Source organism: Poecile atricapillus, chromosome 5 (assembly GCF_030490865.1).
Source record: "Poecile atricapillus isolate bPoeAtr1 chromosome 5, bPoeAtr1.hap1, whole genome shotgun sequence".
NCBI lineage: Eukaryota > Metazoa > Chordata > Aves > Passeriformes > Paridae > Poecile > Poecile atricapillus.
In genome coordinates this window covers 17,030,570-17,052,334 of record NC_081253.1, presented here as the reverse complement: position 1 = coordinate 17,052,334, position 21,765 = coordinate 17,030,570, and the positions used below count along the sequence as shown (strand labels likewise).

Sequence of the window (21,765 nt, the reverse complement as noted above, 5' to 3'; positions counted from 1 at the left end):
TAGTCTTCTAAAGAACAAGGACCTGCAACTTTTCCTCAAGTCGCTTTGTGGGGATTTTGTTAGAAGGGAGAGCACGTGATTTAAAATAGTAATGAGATTATGTTGAAGATAAGAAATACAGATCATATTCTTAGAAAGAAAATTTACTCAATTCATTTCAGACTGTGAAAAAAACAAACTATATTGAATGAACAATATAAAGAAAAAATTCACAAGATTAAAAAATAATTACATTGATTGAATGCCGAATTTTTTAATATATCGCTAGAACCTCTACAAGCAAAACGTAAGTTCAAATGTAAAAGCACCTTTAGCTGCATCATTCATGATCAATGTAAGTCTGTTTCCAAATCAGCTTTAACAACAAGGAGTTAAGATCTTCTAAATTTATATTCATAGTCTCAGAATGCCTAGTAGTCACATCATCCACTGCTGTAAATCAACATCACAGCTCTGAAATCAAAGAAAATAAAAACCATCTGAAAATCTAAATCAAATTTTAGTATTAATATTCCTGATATTATTTTACTTGGATCTTTGCCCAAAAAATAATGAGATAAAGTAGTTATTCATTCTTGTTTTCAGTGAAAAAGTTGCATAATTGCTTTAAATTTTATTTAAGTCTGATAACAGCTGTTAAAAACAATAAGTTTATTAATGTAATGATTTTAATACAGCAATGTTATTTACTTAGAAAACCTCCAACTCTCTGAACCTTCATAGCAGATATTCTAAAATTCTTTTTTATAGGCAGCTACTGATTTATTTGAAGATTAAGAATCTCCATAAACTCAATCTTCTTAAAGAGACACTAAAGAGCTTATGTTTGCTTTTGTTTTTCAGAATCAACAGCACATAGAAGAGAGTCAAACAGGATGGGCAGGCGGAGTAGGTTTTCTTGTTGTATTCTATTTTAATTCAGTTAGCTACAGCTTCCTGCATCTTCCCATCAGTGTTTTGAAACATGAAGCACCCTTCTGAGACATACAGCACTGCTTAGATTTGTTGCACTGTAAGACTGAGACTTTTAATGCTATGCTAGAGGTAGTATCTGGCTACCTGCTTTCTAAATTTAAAAACCTATTTCTGTCCCAACCAACTGACTAGACAGGAAAGTTGGTCAAGACGGAAATTAATGAAGGGAGGAAAGTAATGAAAGGAGATAGATTTATAGTGCAGTGTAATCCTTAGAAGCTTTCTGGAGCCTAAGAATAGATGTAAAATTCCTCTGGTGGCACTAACACAAGGGATGAAATGGGCTATCATGGTGTCTTAAGAATAAAACCTGTCTATCAGAACAGTTTTAGTGCCAGGTGCTTCACATCTTCAGCTAGGAGGGAACCTTCAAGGTAAGATACCCCACTTAGAATGGCAGCTGATACTTCTCTGGCGTTAACTCTTAGCAAAAGATGTTTTCTCTGCCCAGTAACCCTAGACAACCATATGCTTTTGGAAACTTGCAGTAAAAACAAACCTACAAGGAAATTGTAAGAGCATGAGATCAGTATTTACAGTCATATAGTCCAACAGTGAATATGTAGTGTTGCTTATATTTACTTTCAGGCAGGGGAAGTTAACAGAATCAAGTGTGAACCTCACACTGCCTGAATATCCTGCAGTGGACTTAACAATACACTTCAATTTTCAGTGCACTGTCCCTTAAGTGATGTTTTAATGTGAAGATCATATATTTACAAGGATTAGTTATTTTACTTGATTATTTTCTTTTTTCTTTTTTTTTTTACACTTCATTTGAGGTTCTGATGAGAGATTTTTTTTTACAGAAATTGTAACATCTATGGGGAGATTGAATATCACAGGTACAAACTTGTGCAAAGTAGTTTGTCCCATTTGAGCTGACTGAATAGTCTTGTTACTTTTCATATGTGAAATAAAATCTGCTAAAGAGCTTGGACAATTTTATGTCTCATCTACTATTTTTCTTCTGTTGTTTCAGTTCTTTGTTTCTGCACCATATTTTACATCAGACAGCAGTTCATACTACAAAATTTTTAGTGACAAAAATGGTTATAAGCACATTCATTACATCAATGGCTCTGTGGTAAGTCAAGCAAAGTGTTCTAAATTAATCTACTGTCCTGAAATAATTCTGTAATATTCAGTAACCTTTATGTCTTGCTACACAGGAGAATGCAATCCAAGTTACAAGTGGAGAATGGGAGGCAATATATATTTTCAGAGTAACAAATGATGCAATGTAAGTGTCATGAAGAAAAAAGGTTATGAGTGTTGTCAGTAAAAGCAACACAATCATTTGAACACCGTTTGTTGACTCATCAGATTATAATTATTTATAATTAATTTATTTTTTCTGAATACATCCACAACAAATTTGTATATGCTAAGGCACTGCATATGTTTGTAAATACAATTTACTTATGAAAGATTCTTTACAAATTGCCCTCAATTTTCTATTTATTTTTATCACCCATCCTAGAGAGGCTTATTTAAAAACACTTAATTTAATCATGTTGTTAACCCTCACTCAATTTGCAGTTACTTGTAATTTTATGATCTCTCATTCAGCTTACTGTATAGCTAGAAATATCTTACATAATTGGAGAGATTAGCTCATGAGAATTAAGATAGAGATCCTATTTATATAGCTTATGTGTCACCTAATCATAGTCCAAGCAAAGATTTATTAAGGTGAAAGGTATGTAAGCTTAACTACTCTTCCATCACATGCAGAAATCTCAAAAAGTCTAAATTAACTTCCAAGACGGCTTTTCATCTTGATGCTCGTTCGTAGGTCATCACTTTATGGATTATTTATTAACATATAAATGAATTTGCAGTTTCTATTCAAGCAATGAATTTGAAGGCTATCCAGGAAGAAGGAATATTTACAAGTAAGTGTCATCAACATTATCTTAATGATAGTAGGTTAATAGAAGATGTCTCTGGATTTGTCAATAAAAAAATTTAGTTTTAAGTTGTTTAATGTGTAATTTCACAAGCTATTTTAACTAAATCTTAACCTCAGATTCTATCTGACAATTGAAGAGAAATGACGTCTAACTTTTAAATATAGCCTTGGGGAAAAATTAATAAAAACACCAGGCATTTATTTTTAAATTAACTTTTTTGAAAGTACAGGACCTGCTTTCAAGAATATGAGACAGACACATGTAAAGGTAATTTTAGCAAAATAACAGTTGCTTGATTTGATTTTTCTCTAGAATTAGCACTGGAAGTAAACCTATGAGAAAACAATGCATTACTTGCAATTTAAGGAAAGAGAGATGTCAGTATTATACAGCAAGATTCAGTGAACGTTCTACGTATTATGCCTTGATCTGTTATGGTATGTATGGCATGGGAGCAAACATTTAATCAGTTATTCTTTAATATTTATCAGCACTGTAGTTAATACTGATTATCCCAAATGATTTTTGTATGGCTCACAGAAATTTCACAATAACCAGGAAATACTTCCAGAAAGAGACTTCCAATGTTCAAAAATTTTGTGAGGATGTTTCAGTAAATACGGATATATTAAGGATTTTTTTACTTTTTCAACAAAAAGCTTGGAATTTTGAGAATTAAAAACAAATATGTGAATGTCCTTCATGTCACAAAACAGATTTTAAAACAGTTCATGAGAGCCATGTTTTCTTCTTGCAGCAGCCAGAGCAGGATTTATAAACATGTACTGTTTTTCAGTTTATGTGATCAAGGTTAGCTGTGAGAAACTACTTTATTCTGTTTCCCAACTGAAATTAAGACCTGTGTCAGCCATAAATGTTGGGTATTTAGCACCTGAAAACATTTCTAATAACTGATCTAAGAAAAATTCAGTTCAAGATATGTGACCATTGAATCCATGTGCAAGATACAAGTATTAAATGAAGTCTTAACTTCTTTGTGATCAATTAGGTGGCTTGAGTGATCTGAGGTTTCATTCATTGCTATACTCAAAAAACAGTGATATTGCAATCTAAATAAAAGAGGAAAGCTATCCAAGGTTTTCCTTTTGTGTACTTCTTATAAAGTTTACTCTTCTTGTGATTCTGCACTGACTGATCAGCTGAAAAGTTCCTTAGAACTTCTGTTGAGCAGAGAAGCAAATGTAGCAAATAACAACACCTTTCAATCATTCTTGCACAAAATAGTCAGTAAGGTCGTCACCATGTGAAAGGCACTCACCTTCACAAATTCAATGTGACATGTTCTCAGAAGAATATTTCACATTGTTAGTTCTGCATTCACCTTATGTAATCACATCTCAGGTATTAACTAGATGTCACTTCATCTCTAGGGAGGAAGCCTTAGTAGATTTAAAGTTGCTTCTACTATGTTTGCTAAGCAATGCCTGTATATATACAAGTCTTTGTACACACAGTGCCTTATGTATTGCAGCAGGGACTAGTGAGTTATACAGCAGAGAAGATTCAGATTTCTGCATCAACTTTGAGCTCTTTAACTCCTGTCAGTTATCAATGCTAATGTAATACATACTGCATCACCAAATTCCAGCTTCAGACTGTAAATTGACTTTATATCATTCTTTCAACAGGTCCTGGGATTCCCATTTCTACTCTTTTTGAGAATCGTGGTGATAGAGGTACCGCAAGCATACTGCCTATTTCTGAGCAACTGGTATACTCCTTTACCTCTAATCCAGATGAAGGTCTTCTAATACAGTACTTAGAATTGTGATCAAGAAGCCTTTCATCTTGTTTGGTGTTAAAATAACTAGTGTCTTTCTCGATTTGCTCCAAAATCCAAATGTGAATGAACACACCAATGCATTTATCTCAATTCCTGAGTCCAGCACTTTTATAGCATCCTGTTGTTTTTCCTGTTTACACACTATAGATAAAATGAACATGGGCAGCTCTTTATCTATCAAAATTTGAGTCAAACTTTGTAGAAAAAAATACTTTGAAATTTATATTTCTTTTCACATTTGGATGAACACAAGACTTTCTTTTTCATGAGGCAACACTACCTTGTACAAAAGACGATAGTGTACTATTTAGGGTTTACAGTTTGACCTATTGTGCTGTACTAATTAGAATTTGGATCAATGATTTCCTGTTCAGCCATCAGTAGAAATGTCAGAGAAGAGCAGAAGCTCTTTCAGATGATCCGTTCAAGTAACTGCTTCAGACAAGGTGTAATTATTGATACAAAGTGTGATTTTCAGCAAGAAACACTCAGAGCCTTTATTCTTTAAGTAGCCTGTTAGTGAAGACTGTTTGCAACCAAGCCAAGCAGGAACTTTCTAACTATGAAAATATTAATTGTTCTGCAATGAATCTTCTTTCTCTTCTTCTTTCTCTTCTCTTCTTCCTTGTTTTTTCCCTAAAAGTTCTTCTCCAACTTTAAGCCTTCAGTTCCTGCGATGTTATGAAAACTAGCATGGTTCTATATAAACAGTAGTGATTTAGCATTCCCTTCCTTCCCCAATAATCAGTGGAAATGAGCTGGTGGTTGTAAAGGTCCTTACAGTTCAGCCTGCATTGATAACTCACTGTTAACTGAGTGTTGTCTGACCAAAAGACACACAAATGCATAAGGAAGACAAATGTCACAATATTGTTAAACTAACTTAATCCATGGTGATTCATGTAGAAGTCAGTGAACTACAAGATCATATTATTCAGACTCTGGTAGTAGTTGGTACATCTTATTTTATAACCACTTAAATTTTTTTGCAAATGGAAAGGATAGGCTAATGTGTCTATTGCAGTTATGGTATAGAAACACTGTGTTCTAGTATTTCTTTTTGTTTAAATAGATTTAAAGGTTTAAATACAGCGCATGCATGGATTTTTTATTTTTTTTTTTAATATTTGATCCATTGTTGTAGCTCTCTGTTTTTCCTGATTCACTCTTACCTTTTATGTAAAGGGCCTCTACTATCTTATGAAATTATGCATTGTTTGAAATGCAACTGAGTGCCCAACTGCAGGTATGTGTTTCTTAACCTCTCTGCAGCAGAGAACAATTTCCTGTAATGGATTTTCACCACTGGTTTCATCATGCCTCCCTCTTCTGTGCTGTTATTCTTAGGAATAAAAACAAATTCAGGCTTCTCTTTGACTTCTTCATTACCTTTTTTGAATTAATTTTCCTTCAGTTCCTTGCTTTCATAATCTCTTCTGTGGTGCAAAACTATTTTTAGTAAAACCATTTTCATGGAAGTTGGCAGCATTTTAAAACTATATCATCCATGAATTTTAGTAGGAGACAGTTAAACTGACATAGATCAGTTTGGAAGTTCCTTCCAGGATGCCTAAAATTCAGTTGTGGTAATGGGGAAATTTCAAGAGTTTTGAGGGGAAGGATTGGAAAAGGGTTCAGCTAAGTTTGCATGAGCATCCAAAGGCAGGATGATCTTTCAGCCATAAAAAAATCACTTGAATCTGCAAAACTTGTCAAGAGTACTTTGAAAGAACAAATTCCAGTACTATATTTCTGGCATGTCCTAAGCACTACCTAGCTCAATATATGTTGAGAGAAGAATACTTCTTGTACTTTTTTGAATGTTTCCAGAAACAAGGAGGAGGGAAAGGTAAAGGAAAAAAAGAAAAATCTCCTGCAGTTTTAAAAAGTTCTTTCATTCTGAAAGTGAAGCTAAGAAGCTAAAAGTCACAGATTTCCATTATGTTTCCAATATTCTTCATCCCTCACTACTCATGGGAAAACACATAAATAAACAAGACCCAGTGGATTCATAATAAACAGTTCTGCAGTCTGTCCTGTAAGTTAATTAAATTTTAAACAGTAATTTTTAAATTATGTAACTGTAAATTTGGTCTAAAGCAAGTAAAACAGTAAATGTTGGTACAGTTTAGATTTTTAAAAGAAAAAAAAAGGAAAGAAAGGTTTACAAAGTGAGCAGTAATAAGGACAGTAAGATGGTAAGGCTGGTATTTTTGTATTGTACAAATACAAAGTGGTTGAATGAAGCTTTGCCATAACTCCTTGAGAAATTGAATTTCCTGCATTTTCCAGAAACAAGATTTTCCCTTAGGATTGTGTGCTTGACCACACTACCCAAAGGTCTTGGAGGTTAAACTGATGTTAGTCTGATGAGCGAGAGAGGAGATACAGGACTGTGTTTTGCACAGTGCCACGAATTTTGCATTTCTATCTCCCCCATTTTACAAAACTGGGATGAGGGATCTGCAGGAGAAAGCTGTTTCTTCTTAACATGCGGGACTCTAACACTCAGAGGCAACATGTGAAATGATTTGCATTGCAAAATGTACATCCTATAAAAATCTAACGAGTATTTGTGCACTGCAATACCAGTGCTTTTCTTTCATTTAGCTATGTGATCAAGCCCAATTAGAAGTGTCTGAGTGGATTTCATTGCTCTGCTTATAAAATTCACAGATTTCCTTTCTGTTCTAATAACGCAAAGGAAAGGAATCTTAATTACTGAAGAGAAATTAACAATACATCTGTTAATAATTTGAGCATTTCTTTTACTTAGAACTTAGAGTATTGGAAGACAATTGGGAATTGCAGTCTGCTTTGCAAGAGATCAAACTGCCAAAAGAAGAAATTAATAAGCTTGAAGTGGATGGTATAAGTAAGAATTACACATCTTTATTGTACCTTTTTATTCTTACCATTGTAATATTTTGCCTTAATTTTGCTATAGTAAATATTGTCTTTCTGTAGAGCAAAGTTGCCAGTCAGATAGGGAAGAAGAGGCCTGGTTCTGCCCTGTTCAATAACAGTTAATTTGTCCATGCCTCAGGGTATCTCTCAGTAAAATAGTAGTTAAAATACATTTGTTTCACAACACAAGTTTTTTAAAAATCTTTAATACTATTGGAGAAGAGTTTAAATATTGTTTAAATAAAAACAATATAATATTTTGGTAATAAAATGAGAAATGTAAACTGCTGTTCATGTGTTACACATTATACTGACTTGCTTGCACTGTTCTTTTTAGTAGTAACTTACCAATAGTATTCCATGGTAAAAAATCAGTGTAAAGTTTCCAAAACTAATATCTGATAATCTTAAAACAGTTATGCTTTTCTAGGCACCTGGAGAAACTGATAACCTTGACTTTTGTGAAGTAATAATTTAATGCATAGCTAAATTTAAGTAAATGTGTCTTTCTTCAAAACTGTTCTTCAATAGCTCAATAGAAACAGTTAATTGCATCAGCTCTGTGATTCACAGTTCGTGCGTTGTGTACTATGTGCTGATTCATGTTCATATACTGTTACACCAGGTTCTGGATTATGCCTAGAGGAATCATTTCAGCCATTAAGAATCTAATTTTAATTTGTCTTTTCTAGCTCTGTGGTACAAAATGCTTCTACCTCCACAGTTCGACAGATCAAAGAAGTACCCTCTGCTTATTCAGGTGTATGTAGCTCTTCCTTTGTTTGAATGTTGCTGTTTTGTTAGAAAACATACTTTTTCTAATTTAACAAAACCTGTAACATTTGCAACATTTTATAAAGCAAAAGCTAAACTACATAGTTCTGTTTAGTTTGTTGGGTTCTTTTCAATACATTTTTGGAAGAGTAATTCATCCCAATGGAGATCGATAAGGATTTTAATGTTAATCTTTGCGTGGTAAGGATTACTTTCTCACAGAAAGAGAAAGGCTAAAATCATGTGGGCTCCTCCTTGTAGATCTTAGCTCTGTTGCTGCTTCTATTTATCGTGAGACAGTCTGAAAGTATTGATTTCAGCTTTTCTAATATGAAAAACTACAAGAGCCTGCTTAATTTTTTAAGAAGAAAACTAAGTCATGTGGACTTGCTTGTTAAGAGCATTTGACATAATTTATTGCAGGCAGAAAAGGCAATGAAAACTGCAGTGGTGAAAAAAAATTAAAGAAAAAAAGATGCAGAAAGGAGAGCTGACTGGGTGTAATAAACTTTACATCATTTTTTATTAACCAGTGATGATCCAAAGGTCCAAAAATGCTAGGTTTGTTTGAAGTTTAGAGCAGATGAGTCCTGTCCTTGAGGTCAAATGTGTAATTTGCATTAGGCCATTCTCATGAGGAGTGTCTCTGTATTGGTCAGCTTTGTGGGGTGTGTTCTGCCCGCAGCTCCAACGGCACATGATATTCCCTACTGAAACAAATAACATCTGTGGATAGCCAAAAAGTGTAAGGAGCTGTATTTTTTTTATTCTTTTCTTTGGCATTACTGATGCATGTGGAAATCAAATGCAAAAAAGCAGAAAAGCACCAAAAAGGGCTATTAGTCCTAAGGAATTTGGAGAGAACAAAGAATTGAATCTTTGAGGGATGGGTCTTCCAAGGATTCCCCTTAGGACAAGCAGCTGATACTGTACTACTTAGTCTGAGCTAAAACTAATTATTTGCCTTAGGAAAAAGACTTAAATTATTAAAATAGATTTTATATAGCAAAATCTCATAACTACATGAAAATAATTGTACATGAAAATAGAAAATTTGTTTACGGAGCTCTCTGAACCACAGTCATGTAGCAAAATAGGTGTGGAGAAAATGTTATCAGTACTGATAGCTATAGTCCAGCGTCCAATAACTGTTTATAAATATGTAAATATGAGTTGAAAATGTGTGAATTTACATCCTCAGGTATGGAGGACCTTGCAGTCAGAATGTAAAGGAAACCTTTAGCATTAGCTGGATAACCTATCTTTCAAGCAAAGAGGGAATTATTGTTGCTCTGGTAGATGGCAGAGGGACAGCTTATCAAGGTGACAAGATTTTGCATGCAGTATATCGAAGACTTGGAGTTTATGAAGTTGAGGACCAAATCTCAGCAGTTAAGTAAGTAGATTATCTCCCTGTATAGCTGTTTTATTTGCATACCAATAAGTAGTAAGGTGAAAGAAATATTTAATTCTCAGCCTTTTTTTTGACGACCTGAGGCCTCTAGGACATAAGACAAAAACACTTGGAAAAATAAAATATTAGTGTTTGCATGACATCAGTGAGGTTTTTTCTGGTATATTAAGTCCATATACCACTAAGTCTACTTGCATTGCATAAGAGAATCGTTAGAGGTTTCAATCCTAAACCTAAAGAAATACAATTGTCAGTGGTGAGAGGTAACTTAGGTAACAGTTGTTAGTGGTGAGAGGTATCTTAGCTGGAAATTTGGTGTAGCAACCCAGGTTTTCACAGCTTTCTCTGCGTGTTTGAGAGCACTGCCTGTACTTATAAGTGTGTGTGAGGAGGATATCTGTTCCTTCCTCTTTCTGCTTTGTGATAATTCATTTCCTCCTCAATGTTATAAATATAAATGCACCATTATCCTTTTCAGTGACAAATGAAACAGAATAGCTGTATATCATGTCAAGTTTTTCTATTATTCTATTATTTTATTTTCTATCTTGAAACTTTTAGGAGCAGTGGCATACTTCAAAATATCACAAGAATGGTTCTATATTATTCTGAATCGTCACTCAGACATAGAATATCAGAGGGAACCTAAACTGATTCTGCAATTGCAAAATCTGCTGAGACAAGCCATGAAAAAATGACCTCAGACTTCACACTTCCAAGTTTTCTGTCAGCACCTAGACTAAATTTTTATTCAGTTAAATGTAGTGCATTCCATCTTCCTGAGCTAACACATGGATTAAGATGCATGATTTTCAGAGAGCTTCTATACTCTAGTGGGAAGCTCTTGGAGGGGCTTTTACTGTAGGTGGAGCCCCAGGGATTAAGACAGTAATATAACAAAACTGAATAATTTTTTGGCTTTTCTAACTGTCCCACCCATATAGTATCCCATTTTGGGTGTTGTCACTTCACTTGGATGTGTCCTAGTAAATAAGGCTACTATATGTCCCGATATGTATCTGAACTTACTGTGTTTATCTGTCACTCTCAACCTTTTGTGGTCTTTTGTCTCATCCTCTTTCCTTTGCTGTTGCTAATACATCTTTAGAAATACAGTCTCCACATTCTGATGCAGGATATTTGTAGTAAACCTAATATTTATGGTTCTCTTTGATCTGCTTGACTCTTGAGAGCATAAGAAGTTTTGCACCTTTTATACATTTCAAGCTTATTACCTGCTTGGAGTGTTAGTAGATGATTCCTCCATTATTATTTTTTTATTAAAGAGCTTTTTACTTTTCAGGCACATAAAAACTTATTTCTACAGAGAATCCCTAATCTCCTCAGAAATTGATACTGTTCCTCTTGAGAAATCAAAGTATTAACTCACTGTGACATCAGTATGTTGAGTATCTTGCACAATAAAGTCTGAATGTTTGGCACCTAAAGCAATGAAAATTATCCTCATCCACTGGAACAAAAATTATTATGACAAAAGTATTCATTTTAGTATTTTTTTATTCTTTCAGGAAAAGTTCTTCTTCCCTTTCAACACCTATTGATTGAATAGTTGATACTTTGTAGAAATCAGATATGCTATGTTCATTGTAAGTTTGCTCAAATTGGTGGGATATCTGGAAAAAAAAGTGAAATAAAAACTATTTTTTGCTAATTTGTTATTGTACTAGCAATTTTTGTAATAATGCATTTATTTCTGTGATTTTATTTTCCACAGAAAATTTATAGAAATGGGCTTTATTGATGAGAAACGAATAGCAATATGGGGCTGGGTAAGTCATTGGAGTTTTTATATCTATCTTTAAATTATCCTGCAGTATATTTTTTTTTTATTGTTCTTTCTGGTTCTGTCTTAACTATGTAAAAAATTTCTTCTGCAACTGTGTGATGGTATTGCCAAAGGGGATGAATCCTGCTGGTACTTATATACGTGCAATTGCAACAGTTCAAGCCCCCAAAAATGAATCTTTGGCTGCTCAAGAGAGAATTTTGAAAAGCTCATATCTAATACATTGTTTCAACTGTTAAGACATTTTAATTGGCTTTACTTTTAACTTAGGGACTTACTGGCATAGTGTCAAAATTCCAATATTGTCCTTTCTGAGCTGAGATTAAAATAGTGAGAAAAGTCCTATGACTGTCTCTCACCAGAAAATGTGACCCCTGCATCATCCTGAATCACCGTGTACTTGGCTGGCTTTGCAATGGTCATCAGGGATGGATCTGAGTCTGAGGGGTTTACAACACTGACAGCTTCACCAAGACATGGAAAAATTGGACAGTATGGGAGTCATTTCAAATTATTAACCAGTCTATTTTTCATCTTTTTTTCTTCATGTATTTTTCTTTGTAATGCTCCCAGAACCTTTAATAGCCAGATGTATTGCCTGATCTTAGCACATTAGCAGAGCTGCTAAAATCTTTGAAGCTTCTACCGACCAATATTTAAGTTGCTTTGGTACAGTAACTTCTGTAACACCAGAATAAAATTGGTACCGTATGGTGAAATTAAGTGATGCAAACACTTAGAAGTGAATAATTCTAAAGTGATATTAGGTAATTTAAGGCCTCAAGAAAATGTTTTCTTTTTTAATTCACATCATATTTTATTTCACCACAGTGTTTCCAGAACCAACTAAGAGCTTGGACACAATGTATTCCAGTAGTGGATATAATATTAAAATAAAGGCACTACTGCCAAGGCTATCAGTCTTTTTTTCCAATTTAATTCCAATTTATTATACCATTTATTGGTCTGTAAGATTTGAAAGGAGTTGAAAGGTGTTTCCTTATTTGTAGGCTGCAGCTTGGCAAGTGTGCCTGAACTTGTTTTCAGACTCACCAAACTCTTCAAGATGTCAAAGGCTCTTAAATAATTACTAAAGCAATTTGGGTTGCGAATCCAATCTCTCTCGGCCTGTTACACTGAATATATTTATCTGCTCAATCCTAATCCCTTACTTTTTAGCCTTGTGGACTGATCTTTTGAAAGATCAAATGAGAAAATCAAATGAGTTGGAAAAACTCTACAAATTACTACTATATCCCTCACTATCATTTCAAGCTGGAAAGTCAAGAGGATGGACTAACTTAACTTCTGTACAAAAGAAAAATTTAATAATTCTGCTTATTTCCATTAGTCTTTAATATGCTTCTAAAGTAATCTTCAGAATTTTTCATGACACATTATATTTTTATGCCTTCCTCCATTCCAAAGTAAACAGAAACCCATTATTTTGCAAAGACCCTATATGAGTTTTTCCAAACTCAGTTCCACATCCCGTGGAAAGCCAAACCAAAGGCTTTTTATTTATATTATTTTCCTGTCTCAGCAACTAGCCCCATTCAGTTTCAGAGACCTATTCTTATATCCAGACTTACTTACTGCTCTACCCTTCTTACGGCCATGAACTTAGTCTTCCTTTCTGGATCCCAGTTTGAGGAATCAGGCCAGAAAGTACTAGGAACAGCGGCAGGCAGTAGGGAGGAATGGCTCCATTCTGAAGTAGGTGAGTATATTAGTACTGATGATTGCTGCAATATGCTAATCTTTAGCAAAAACTAGGTAATTTGTTAAGGGAGGGGAAAAAAACTCTAATTCTTCTTAGAGGTGTACCTTGAAAGGGTGAGAGGCAAAGAAAACAAGCTGCCAAAAGAAAAGTTTCTGTTTGGTTTAAGAAAAAAAATATGACGACATTGATCACTGTTGAAGCAGATTGAGTAGAGAGGATATGTGCTATGGATGTAACAGCGATCAGTATCATTTACATCTGAAGTTAGCCCTGTTTTGAGCTACAGGTTGTGTTAGATTACTGTGAAGGATGCTACCAAATTAAATTTCTCGGTGATTGTAAGTGGTAATAAAAGCAGTATCCTGTGATAAACATTGAAGAAGTAGCAAAAAAAGAAGTGATTTGATAAAATTGTCTAATCTCTCTCACAAGAAATTACATCAGATACATTTGATATCAATAAACGAATTTCAAAAAAGCCTCAACCTTTTCTTACTTTGTCCTCTATGCATTCAAAGCAAATGAGTTAATTTGGAATTAATTTATATGAGTCTGATTCAGAAAACAGAATGATACTTGGCTAGCAATTTTAAACTAACTGTGCTTTCCTCCTAGTCCTATGGTGGCTATGTAAGTTCTCTGGCACTTGGATCTGGCAGTGGAGTATTTAAATGTGGAATGGCTGTGGCTCCTGTTTCTAGCTGGGAATATTACGGTATGGAAACTTGTCATAAATACTGACTTGGAAAGCAAGATGTAGCATTTAATGACTTCTTAAATTAAATCATTGCAAGAGACTGGCAATTTGAAACATAAAGACATTCAAATTACCTAGATTTAAAACTTTTAAGACCTTAAGTTTAATGTTTTTCTTGCTGAAAATAACTGAGTGCAACTGGCAGTTTGGAACTGACTTTGTCACAAAGAAGGTATGTCTGGATAATTCCATATGCACTTCTGAAACAGTAAGTATACAAAGCCCTCTCAATAAACTACTATTAAGGAGTGATCTGCCTAAAAATCCTGTTGAAATTATCACTGAATTCAGAAACAGCTGAACTGATTTATCTGCCAGTAACAGTATCAGAGTACATTTCAGCTTCTGACACCACAGATGACCTGTGTCAGGAATCAGTGTTGCTGATGACTGCAAAGTTGTTTCCAAAAACCAGTGGAAAAGAGAAGGATTATTGTGTTTGATATATTTTTTTTTAATTAAATGCTTTTCCCTTTGTTTCTCAGTTCCCTGAAAAAATTTGTATTGTTTTGTTATGATACATGTTTTTATTTATGCTTATGGAATTGGGCTCCAAACTGCTGAGAGGAAACAACACTGGAAGTATATTCCCAAGGCTTTCCTGTGTTTCCTGAATAAAGCAGGCACATACTCATACTTGCCGACCTGTTAAGCTTTTGGCATGGTGTTAAGGAACCTTAGTGTAAAAAAAAAAATCATGGCATGAATATTTTCAATGAGTAAAATGTAGCACTTTGAACACATTTACTTAGCATATGGTCGTTTTCTAAGGAGTCTTGGTTATGAAAAAATTTTTTTGGTTAAATGGGAAAGATTCCTTCCCTGACTGCTAGCACAGACATTCCTTGTATTTATGGTGTTTTGCAAACAAAGGGGAAAATATTTGTATGACACAGGAAGCATAGTCTTCGTGTTTTCACTGGCATCAAGATTTTTTTAAGACATTTTTCTCATGATCACAAAATTATTTCCAGAATGCAGGCATAAAGAACTGCTCTTGCAAAAGTCCCTTAATAAAAGATGGGTTATAAAAATTTGTTGCAGCATCACAATTCAAATGAAGTTTTTAAGTTCAAAAATATTAGACCTGCATCATTGCAATCCCTACATCAGCTGAATTTTCAGGCGGCAATAAAAGAATCTTGCTGAAAACATCCTGTAAAATCCAAACAGGCAAATGTACCTCCACTAAGGAAGGAAGGAAACAGAAGGAAGTCATGAGTCATAGCTTTTTGGCAAACAGATCATGTTACCATTGGGGTAAGCTTTGCTAGGGGCAAAACTACAGGATGTTACATCCATAAGTCTCTGAGTAGTATCAGTATGTCAGAGGATGTAGTAGCCCCTAGAACTTCTCAATTCTGTCCAGCCCTCTTTTAGATGCACAGATGAGATTCTGGACCATAGTCTTTTGTCAGAAGCTGTCCCATCCCCCTCCATTTTGACTGAGTGTTAATAACAGCTGAACAGTTATAAGATGGAAAGGAAAATTCCATTAAGAACAATGTATAGTTAAAACATTATATCTGTGACTGTTTTATTAAAATTTATTTAAATTCATCTGCTTTTCCTTTCTCAGTAATTGACAAGCTAAATCTTTCACTTAGTCATTATAATGCAATTCTGTTGACCTCTGTGGACTTGTTGTAGCTATATTGGTAAAAGAGTGGAAAATTGGCTCAGAATAGTGTAGAAATGCCAGCCATTCAGAAAGAGTCTGTTTTATTGAAAACTTGAGCCCGATATGGTTGTTTGACACTGTGTTGACAACAGATATTGCACATTTTCTGTTTTCATGGAATGATAAAGGATTTTGATAAAAGATAGGGTACTTAAATTTTTTTGGTACTTATATTACAAATTATCTTCAGAAGCCTTGCTTGGCTGGTCTGGGAGACATAGTACACATCTTTACTCTCAGTGGTAGAACATGTAAATGATACATAATAAACTATGGGAACAAGAGCATATTGATTCATTTTCTTTTCCTGAGAGGATTCTCATTTCTATTTTCTAACAATTTTTTTCTAATACAGTGTATCAAGCTGGACAGCATAGACAATCCCAATTCCTTAATGATTACAATGGCCATCACCTGTCTTCTGAGGGAAAGATGATAGCTCTTTGTCAGAAAGCCCTGACTCCCTTAAATAAATAAAATCCTTCTAATACTGCAGCTTGACTGCTCAGTGTGTGTCAGTTACTCATTCAAGGCAAGGTCATAAAGAAAGTAATCTTCTGGTAGTAGCAGATGCTGCGTCAGTTTTCCATAAATTTTCATAACAGCTCCTAGTTAAAGTACAAATACCCAGGCAGCTCAAAGAGAGATGTTCTCTGATTTCTTGGTGATGGATACGATTCGATTATTCACATTTATTTTGTCAAATCTGTTACCAGTCTATTGTAGTTAGAAAAAAGAATTGAACAGAGACTTGAAAAGCAATGAACCTTTTCAGTCTGTGCCTGCATCCTTTCCTTCTTCCCCTAGTTGCTGCATATATACATTCAATAGGAAAAGTACAACATGCATATCTATATTTACTGTTAATACACCTACAAATCCTCAGCTCCTCTTTCTAAGGTTTCAGAAGTAGTCTGTGTCGTCTTTCCACCATGCACCTTTATTGGCTCACTGTCTTATTCAACTGACTTCAGGAGTTCAACCCAACAGCAAAAAGCAGTATCAATTAATCACCTTTATCCATAAAACCTAGATGAGTATAAAACCACTATTTCTGCAAAGGTGGTTTGAAGAACAGTAAATAATTAGCCTTCGTAGTTGATTTTTAAAATATGTTTAAATTTGGTGTGTCATGAGGAAACCAAGAACAGACACAGTTAAACATCATTTAATTTCCTATGTGTCACTGAAGCCACAAAATGTTTTCACTGTCTTTATCTATAGCTGTTTTCTTCTTTAATTTCAGCATCAATCTACACAGAACGATTTATGGGTCTTCCTATAAAGTCCGATAATCTTGAGCACTATAAGGTGAGAATTCTGTTTCTCTGCTGATCTGCCTTAAATTTGAATCCCACTTCCATGGATAAGTGGAACTATGAAGAAAGAAAGTGGCCCACCCGCATTCATGGTACTGTCCTTTTGTAGCAAAGCTACAGCTGTGAAGTTCTTATCTACATAACTAATGTGGGTTTGTATTTATAAATCTCAGAAATGCTAAATGGAAGTTCTTATTTTCTTACTTGGACAAGTCAGACTGTTTTGCCAGTGCAAACAATTAGCCTAGAAGCGAACTCAAGTGAGAGGGATTAAAATGTTGATAAGGTTTTGATTGGTACTGTTAGCTGTGATATGCAAACTGTTTCATGCAAATTTAGCTCTCTGATAATAAGATCATAAATATACTAAGTGATCAGAGCAGCTTACCCTACCTAGAACAGGTTGCCATTCTTTTCTTCACATTGACAGGAAGTCTGCGTTTTCCTCTAGCAGCACACATACCAGCTCTGGATACAGAGAGGCCTGAATTAACATCCAAAGAACTTAGTGGAAACGCTCCTGTTAAAGATTTGGATTGTGTTCTCGGTGTGTATTTCCATCCCAGCTCAAAGAACAGAAATACTCAATACCAAACAGCCCTGGTGGAGCTGTCTGGGTAGCCAGGAATTAGAGCATTCTGGGAAGGACATGACGAGTGCTGTTTTTTGTATGAATTGGCCCTTAGAAAAGACACTAAATAAATATCAAATTGTTTCTGATAGTGTAGAGACATTTGTGATAGCACAGAAAGCTACCTGCTGCAAGCCAAGCTTGCACAGGCATCTTTTATGGACAGATATCGTCAATATGGCACAGATTAATATTTTTTCTCCTGCTAGTGCTTATCAGAATATATGCAAATGATGTAGGAAAATCTATTTATAGGTATTCCTGTCCTGAAGCCAAAGTCACAGATCACAGATGCACAGGATCATTTAGTTTGGAAAAGACTTCTGAGGTCATCAGGTCCAACCATTAACCTTACACTGCCAAGTGCACCACTAAACTGTGTCCCCAAGTACACATCTTTTAAATATCTTCCCAGATGGTGCCTCAACCACTGCTCTGAGCAGCTTGTTCCAATGTCTGACAACCCCTTCCATGAAGAAATTTTTCCTCATATCCAGTCTAAACCTCCTCTGGCACAATTTGAGGCCATTTCCTCTTGTCCAGTTGATTGTTGTCTGGGACAAGAGGCCAACAACCACCTGGCTAAAACATAATTTCAGGGAGTCATAGAGAATGTTAAGGTCCCTCCTGAGCCTCCTCCAGGCTAAACACCCTCAGCCATTCCTCAGAGAACTCACTTTTCAGAGTCCAGCTCCATTGCCCTACTCAGGATACACTCCAGCACCTCAATGTCTTGGGCCCAAAACTGAACACAGGATACAAGGTGTGGCTTCACCAGTTCCCAGTACAGGGAGATGATCACTTCTATGTTCTTGCTAGCCACACTACTTTTGGTACAGACAGGAAGGCTCTGGCCTTCTTGGCACCTGGGCATGCACTGGCTCACATTCAGCTGCTGTCAACCAATACCCACAGGTCCTTTTCTACCAGAGAACTTTGCAGCCACTCTTTCACATGGCCCCTAGTGCTACATAGGGGTGGTTCTGACCCAAGAGCAGGACATAGCACTTTGCTGTGTTGAACCTCAGACAACTTTGGCTTTGGGTCACTGATCCAGGTTGCTCAGATCCCTCTGTAGAGAATGATGTGAATATACAGAGATATATATATATATATATATATATATATATATATATATACACACACATACAGCCATATACATTATTTCTATTGTAACCTCAGATTGATATGAGGTCACTGCTGTCATGCCAGTTCAACTGTTTGATTGTTTTTCTACTAGGTAATGAAAGCCTTTCAGCATATAAATAAGTGGTTTAAATTGAAGTTGCTGAACTGTTCTTTTTCCTCTCAACAGAATTCAACTGTGATGGCAAGAGCAAAGAATTTCCAAAACGTAGAGTATCTTCTCATCCATGGAACAGCAGATGGTGAGGTTTGCAAATGGCAGAACAAACACAGAGCCAGAATCACTTTGTTTGAAAAACATTAAGCATCTATCTTTGATTGGGTCAGGACTTAGATCTTTGGTAGATTTCCATATGACCTATCATAAGATGCTTACTCATTCTTAGTAATGTCAACTGTATCACTTGATAATTAGTGGACACAGCTAAATGCACTATAACTTTATGCTTTGTGGTATTAACACATTTCAACAAACAATCTCTTTTTTTTTTTTTCTTTTTAGATAATGTACATTTTCAGAACTCAGCACAAATTGCAAAAGCTCTGGTTAATGCACAGGTGGATTTCCAGGCAATGGTAAATAAAAGACTATTTTTCATTGTGAAAAGTGGTTCATAACTTTATCAATAAGCTCATCTGACATTTGGCAGTGTTTCTAACAACCCTGTTGAACTGAACATGCTTCAAAATTTGGCAATTGCTAGTGCATTTGTTATTCTTCATAAACAACTTCTCAATTTCTTCCCCAAATGATTTGCCTGCTCTTTTTTTTTTTTTTCTCTTGCCCTTTGGATGCTAGCAGGATTTTCCTCTTGTCAAGAATAACTTGTAAGCTTTTAAAATGAGCCAGGGAGAAGAATAAGAATCCAGCATTCTTATGAGTGTTCTTCATACCTGGTAAAAGAGGAAGATGAAAGAGCTGAGCTCTGGGGCCAAATTGTCACTGGTTGTGGTAGATTCCATCTTGAATTGGACTTGCCTGCCACAGGCACAAAGTGAAACAAGCAAAAATGGTGTAAGGAATCCAAATTTATATCCAGAATCAGCAAAAAAAAAAAAAAAAAGTTCTCTGAAAAACTTGCATGGGGTACCAGATACAGGCAAAGAGAGAAACATGTAAGCAAGAGGTTGCAGGATATAAAGGAGAAATAAACAGGGGATATGTAGATCTGATTTCTATGCCATTTTTTTCAGGGCTAATAACCAAAGTGTTTGTCTGCTATCAAACATACTGGCCTTCTGCCTGAGTCTGGATCACAGGGCCATGAACTCCCCAAAATGGGATGACAGGGATTTGTAGGCCTTTTAGTGCATTACACATTTTCTGCCTCTTTTGCTGATCTTTAGCAAATCTGAGTTATAACTTAAGTATCTGGAATACTGTATGCAGTTGTAGTCATTCTGGTTCAGCTACAGTGGAATGGCAGATATGTCTGAGTTAGCATAATTCACATGTGTGTTTTATTTCCAGTATACCACTCACAAGGTTCATGGTCCTGCTGTAATGCAGGATGTTTTGAACAGAACTCAAACAACATTTAGCTGAAATTTTGTTGCTTAGAGCCCAGTACTTATTCCTAAGCAAGACTCTTACCCCTACTGTCCAGGCCATGCAGCAGGTCAAGGTGATTTCATCCCTAACAGCTTCTCAAGGCTCTTTTCCCTGACTTGATACAACTGGCCTGTAAGTACTGAGGCAGTAATGCTTACTCTTAAATAACAGAAGTCTTAGAATTTTTTTTCCAGCAATAATAATGTATTGGGAACTGATGAAAAGAAAATTATCAAGTTCCTCTTTTTTCTTGAGCCGTCCACTTTCTTATATATAGCAATAAAATACATTTTTTGTATTGTTTAACTCTTGCAGAATTGAATACATAGCATAAGGGCTTTATGTTTTGTTTTTGTTTTTTCTTTCAGTGGTATACTGATCAGAACCATGGAATTCCAGGCCTTTCCAGCAAACATCTCTACACACATATGACCCACTTCCTCAAGCAATGTTTTTCTTTGTCAGAATAAGTAAGCTACTCAGAGCATGCTAAGGCATCTGAGACATCTCTGGGAGAATGAAATGACAGCAGTGCCCAAGTTGTATAGTTTTCAGGTGAATTGATCACAGGAACTTTGAAATTTTTAACTTGATGTTTACATCCACTTTTGATATTGTATATTAGTAAAGGTTATGGTAACAAATGTTTTTACACATTTGGTACTTGTTTGACGGAAAAAATAAAATCAGAATGAAAAAGATCTTGTCTGTCTATTGCTGACTTGATTAAACATACATTCTGCAGTCCAAGAAAGGTGATTCATTGCAAATGCACACTGTCAGATTAATATGAATGTAGATCATATTAACAGATCTGTAAAATGGGAAAGAACAAAAGAAGCAGTGCAAGTACCTAATTAGCATCCTCACAAGAACCAGTTTCTCAAAATTTATTTCCAACTTTTCATAAAGAATCCAAGAGATAGGAACACACAATACTCAACACTGAAGTTTGGATACTTATTGAGAATATTGAGTGTGTTCAAATTTTACTCAACTGTTATTTGAAACCTTGATTCTTCAAAACTCTCAGTGTTCAGGTTTAAACATGAAAGCAGGACACTCATGATAATTATCATATATAAGTGGGTTTTTTGCCTGTATTCAAAGTATGTGAGTTATATTGACCTGTTTTTAATTTCTAATCATCACCTCAGCATTAAAATTTATGTCAATGTCGTTCATCCCAGACTGGAGGGGAAGGATCAAAGGATTGTGCAAGCTTTCTTTGCTTTGTTTCGAGTGAAACTATTTTAGGGAGTCTTTAAAAAATGCTAGAAGCTAATAGTGATTGGAATACTTGTATTCTTTTCATTAGTAATAAAATCAGTCCTGTTGTAAGAAAAGAATATTAACAAG

At 35.2% G+C, this 21,765-nt stretch overlaps 1 protein-coding gene across 1 annotated transcript in view; it reads left to right on the top strand.

Annotated features, from left to right (window-relative positions):
• The window catches only part of LOC131579585 (prolyl endopeptidase FAP-like), a 36,147-nt gene extending 15,057 nt beyond the window's left edge, over positions 1-21,090 (top strand). Inside the window, exons 12-26 of the mRNA XM_058839756.1 lie at positions 844-888; positions 1,958-2,062; positions 2,148-2,218; positions 2,820-2,873; positions 3,204-3,328; positions 4,541-4,588; positions 7,472-7,570; positions 8,295-8,364; positions 9,578-9,772; positions 11,526-11,580; positions 13,936-14,035; positions 17,005-17,069; positions 19,024-19,096; positions 19,357-19,430; positions 20,775-21,090. Coding sequence (XP_058695739.1) covers positions 844-888; positions 1,958-2,062; positions 2,148-2,218; positions 2,820-2,873; positions 3,204-3,328; positions 4,541-4,588; positions 7,472-7,570; positions 8,295-8,364; positions 9,578-9,772; positions 11,526-11,580; positions 13,936-14,035; positions 17,005-17,069; positions 19,024-19,096; positions 19,357-19,430; positions 20,775-20,876 — 1,281 coding nt within the window. The 3' untranslated portion in view covers positions 20,877-21,090. The remainder of the gene's footprint in view (positions 1-843; positions 889-1,957; positions 2,063-2,147; positions 2,219-2,819; positions 2,874-3,203; positions 3,329-4,540; positions 4,589-7,471; positions 7,571-8,294; positions 8,365-9,577; positions 9,773-11,525; positions 11,581-13,935; positions 14,036-17,004; positions 17,070-19,023; positions 19,097-19,356; positions 19,431-20,774) is intronic.
• The last annotated feature ends 675 nt before the right edge of the window (positions 21,091-21,765 follow it).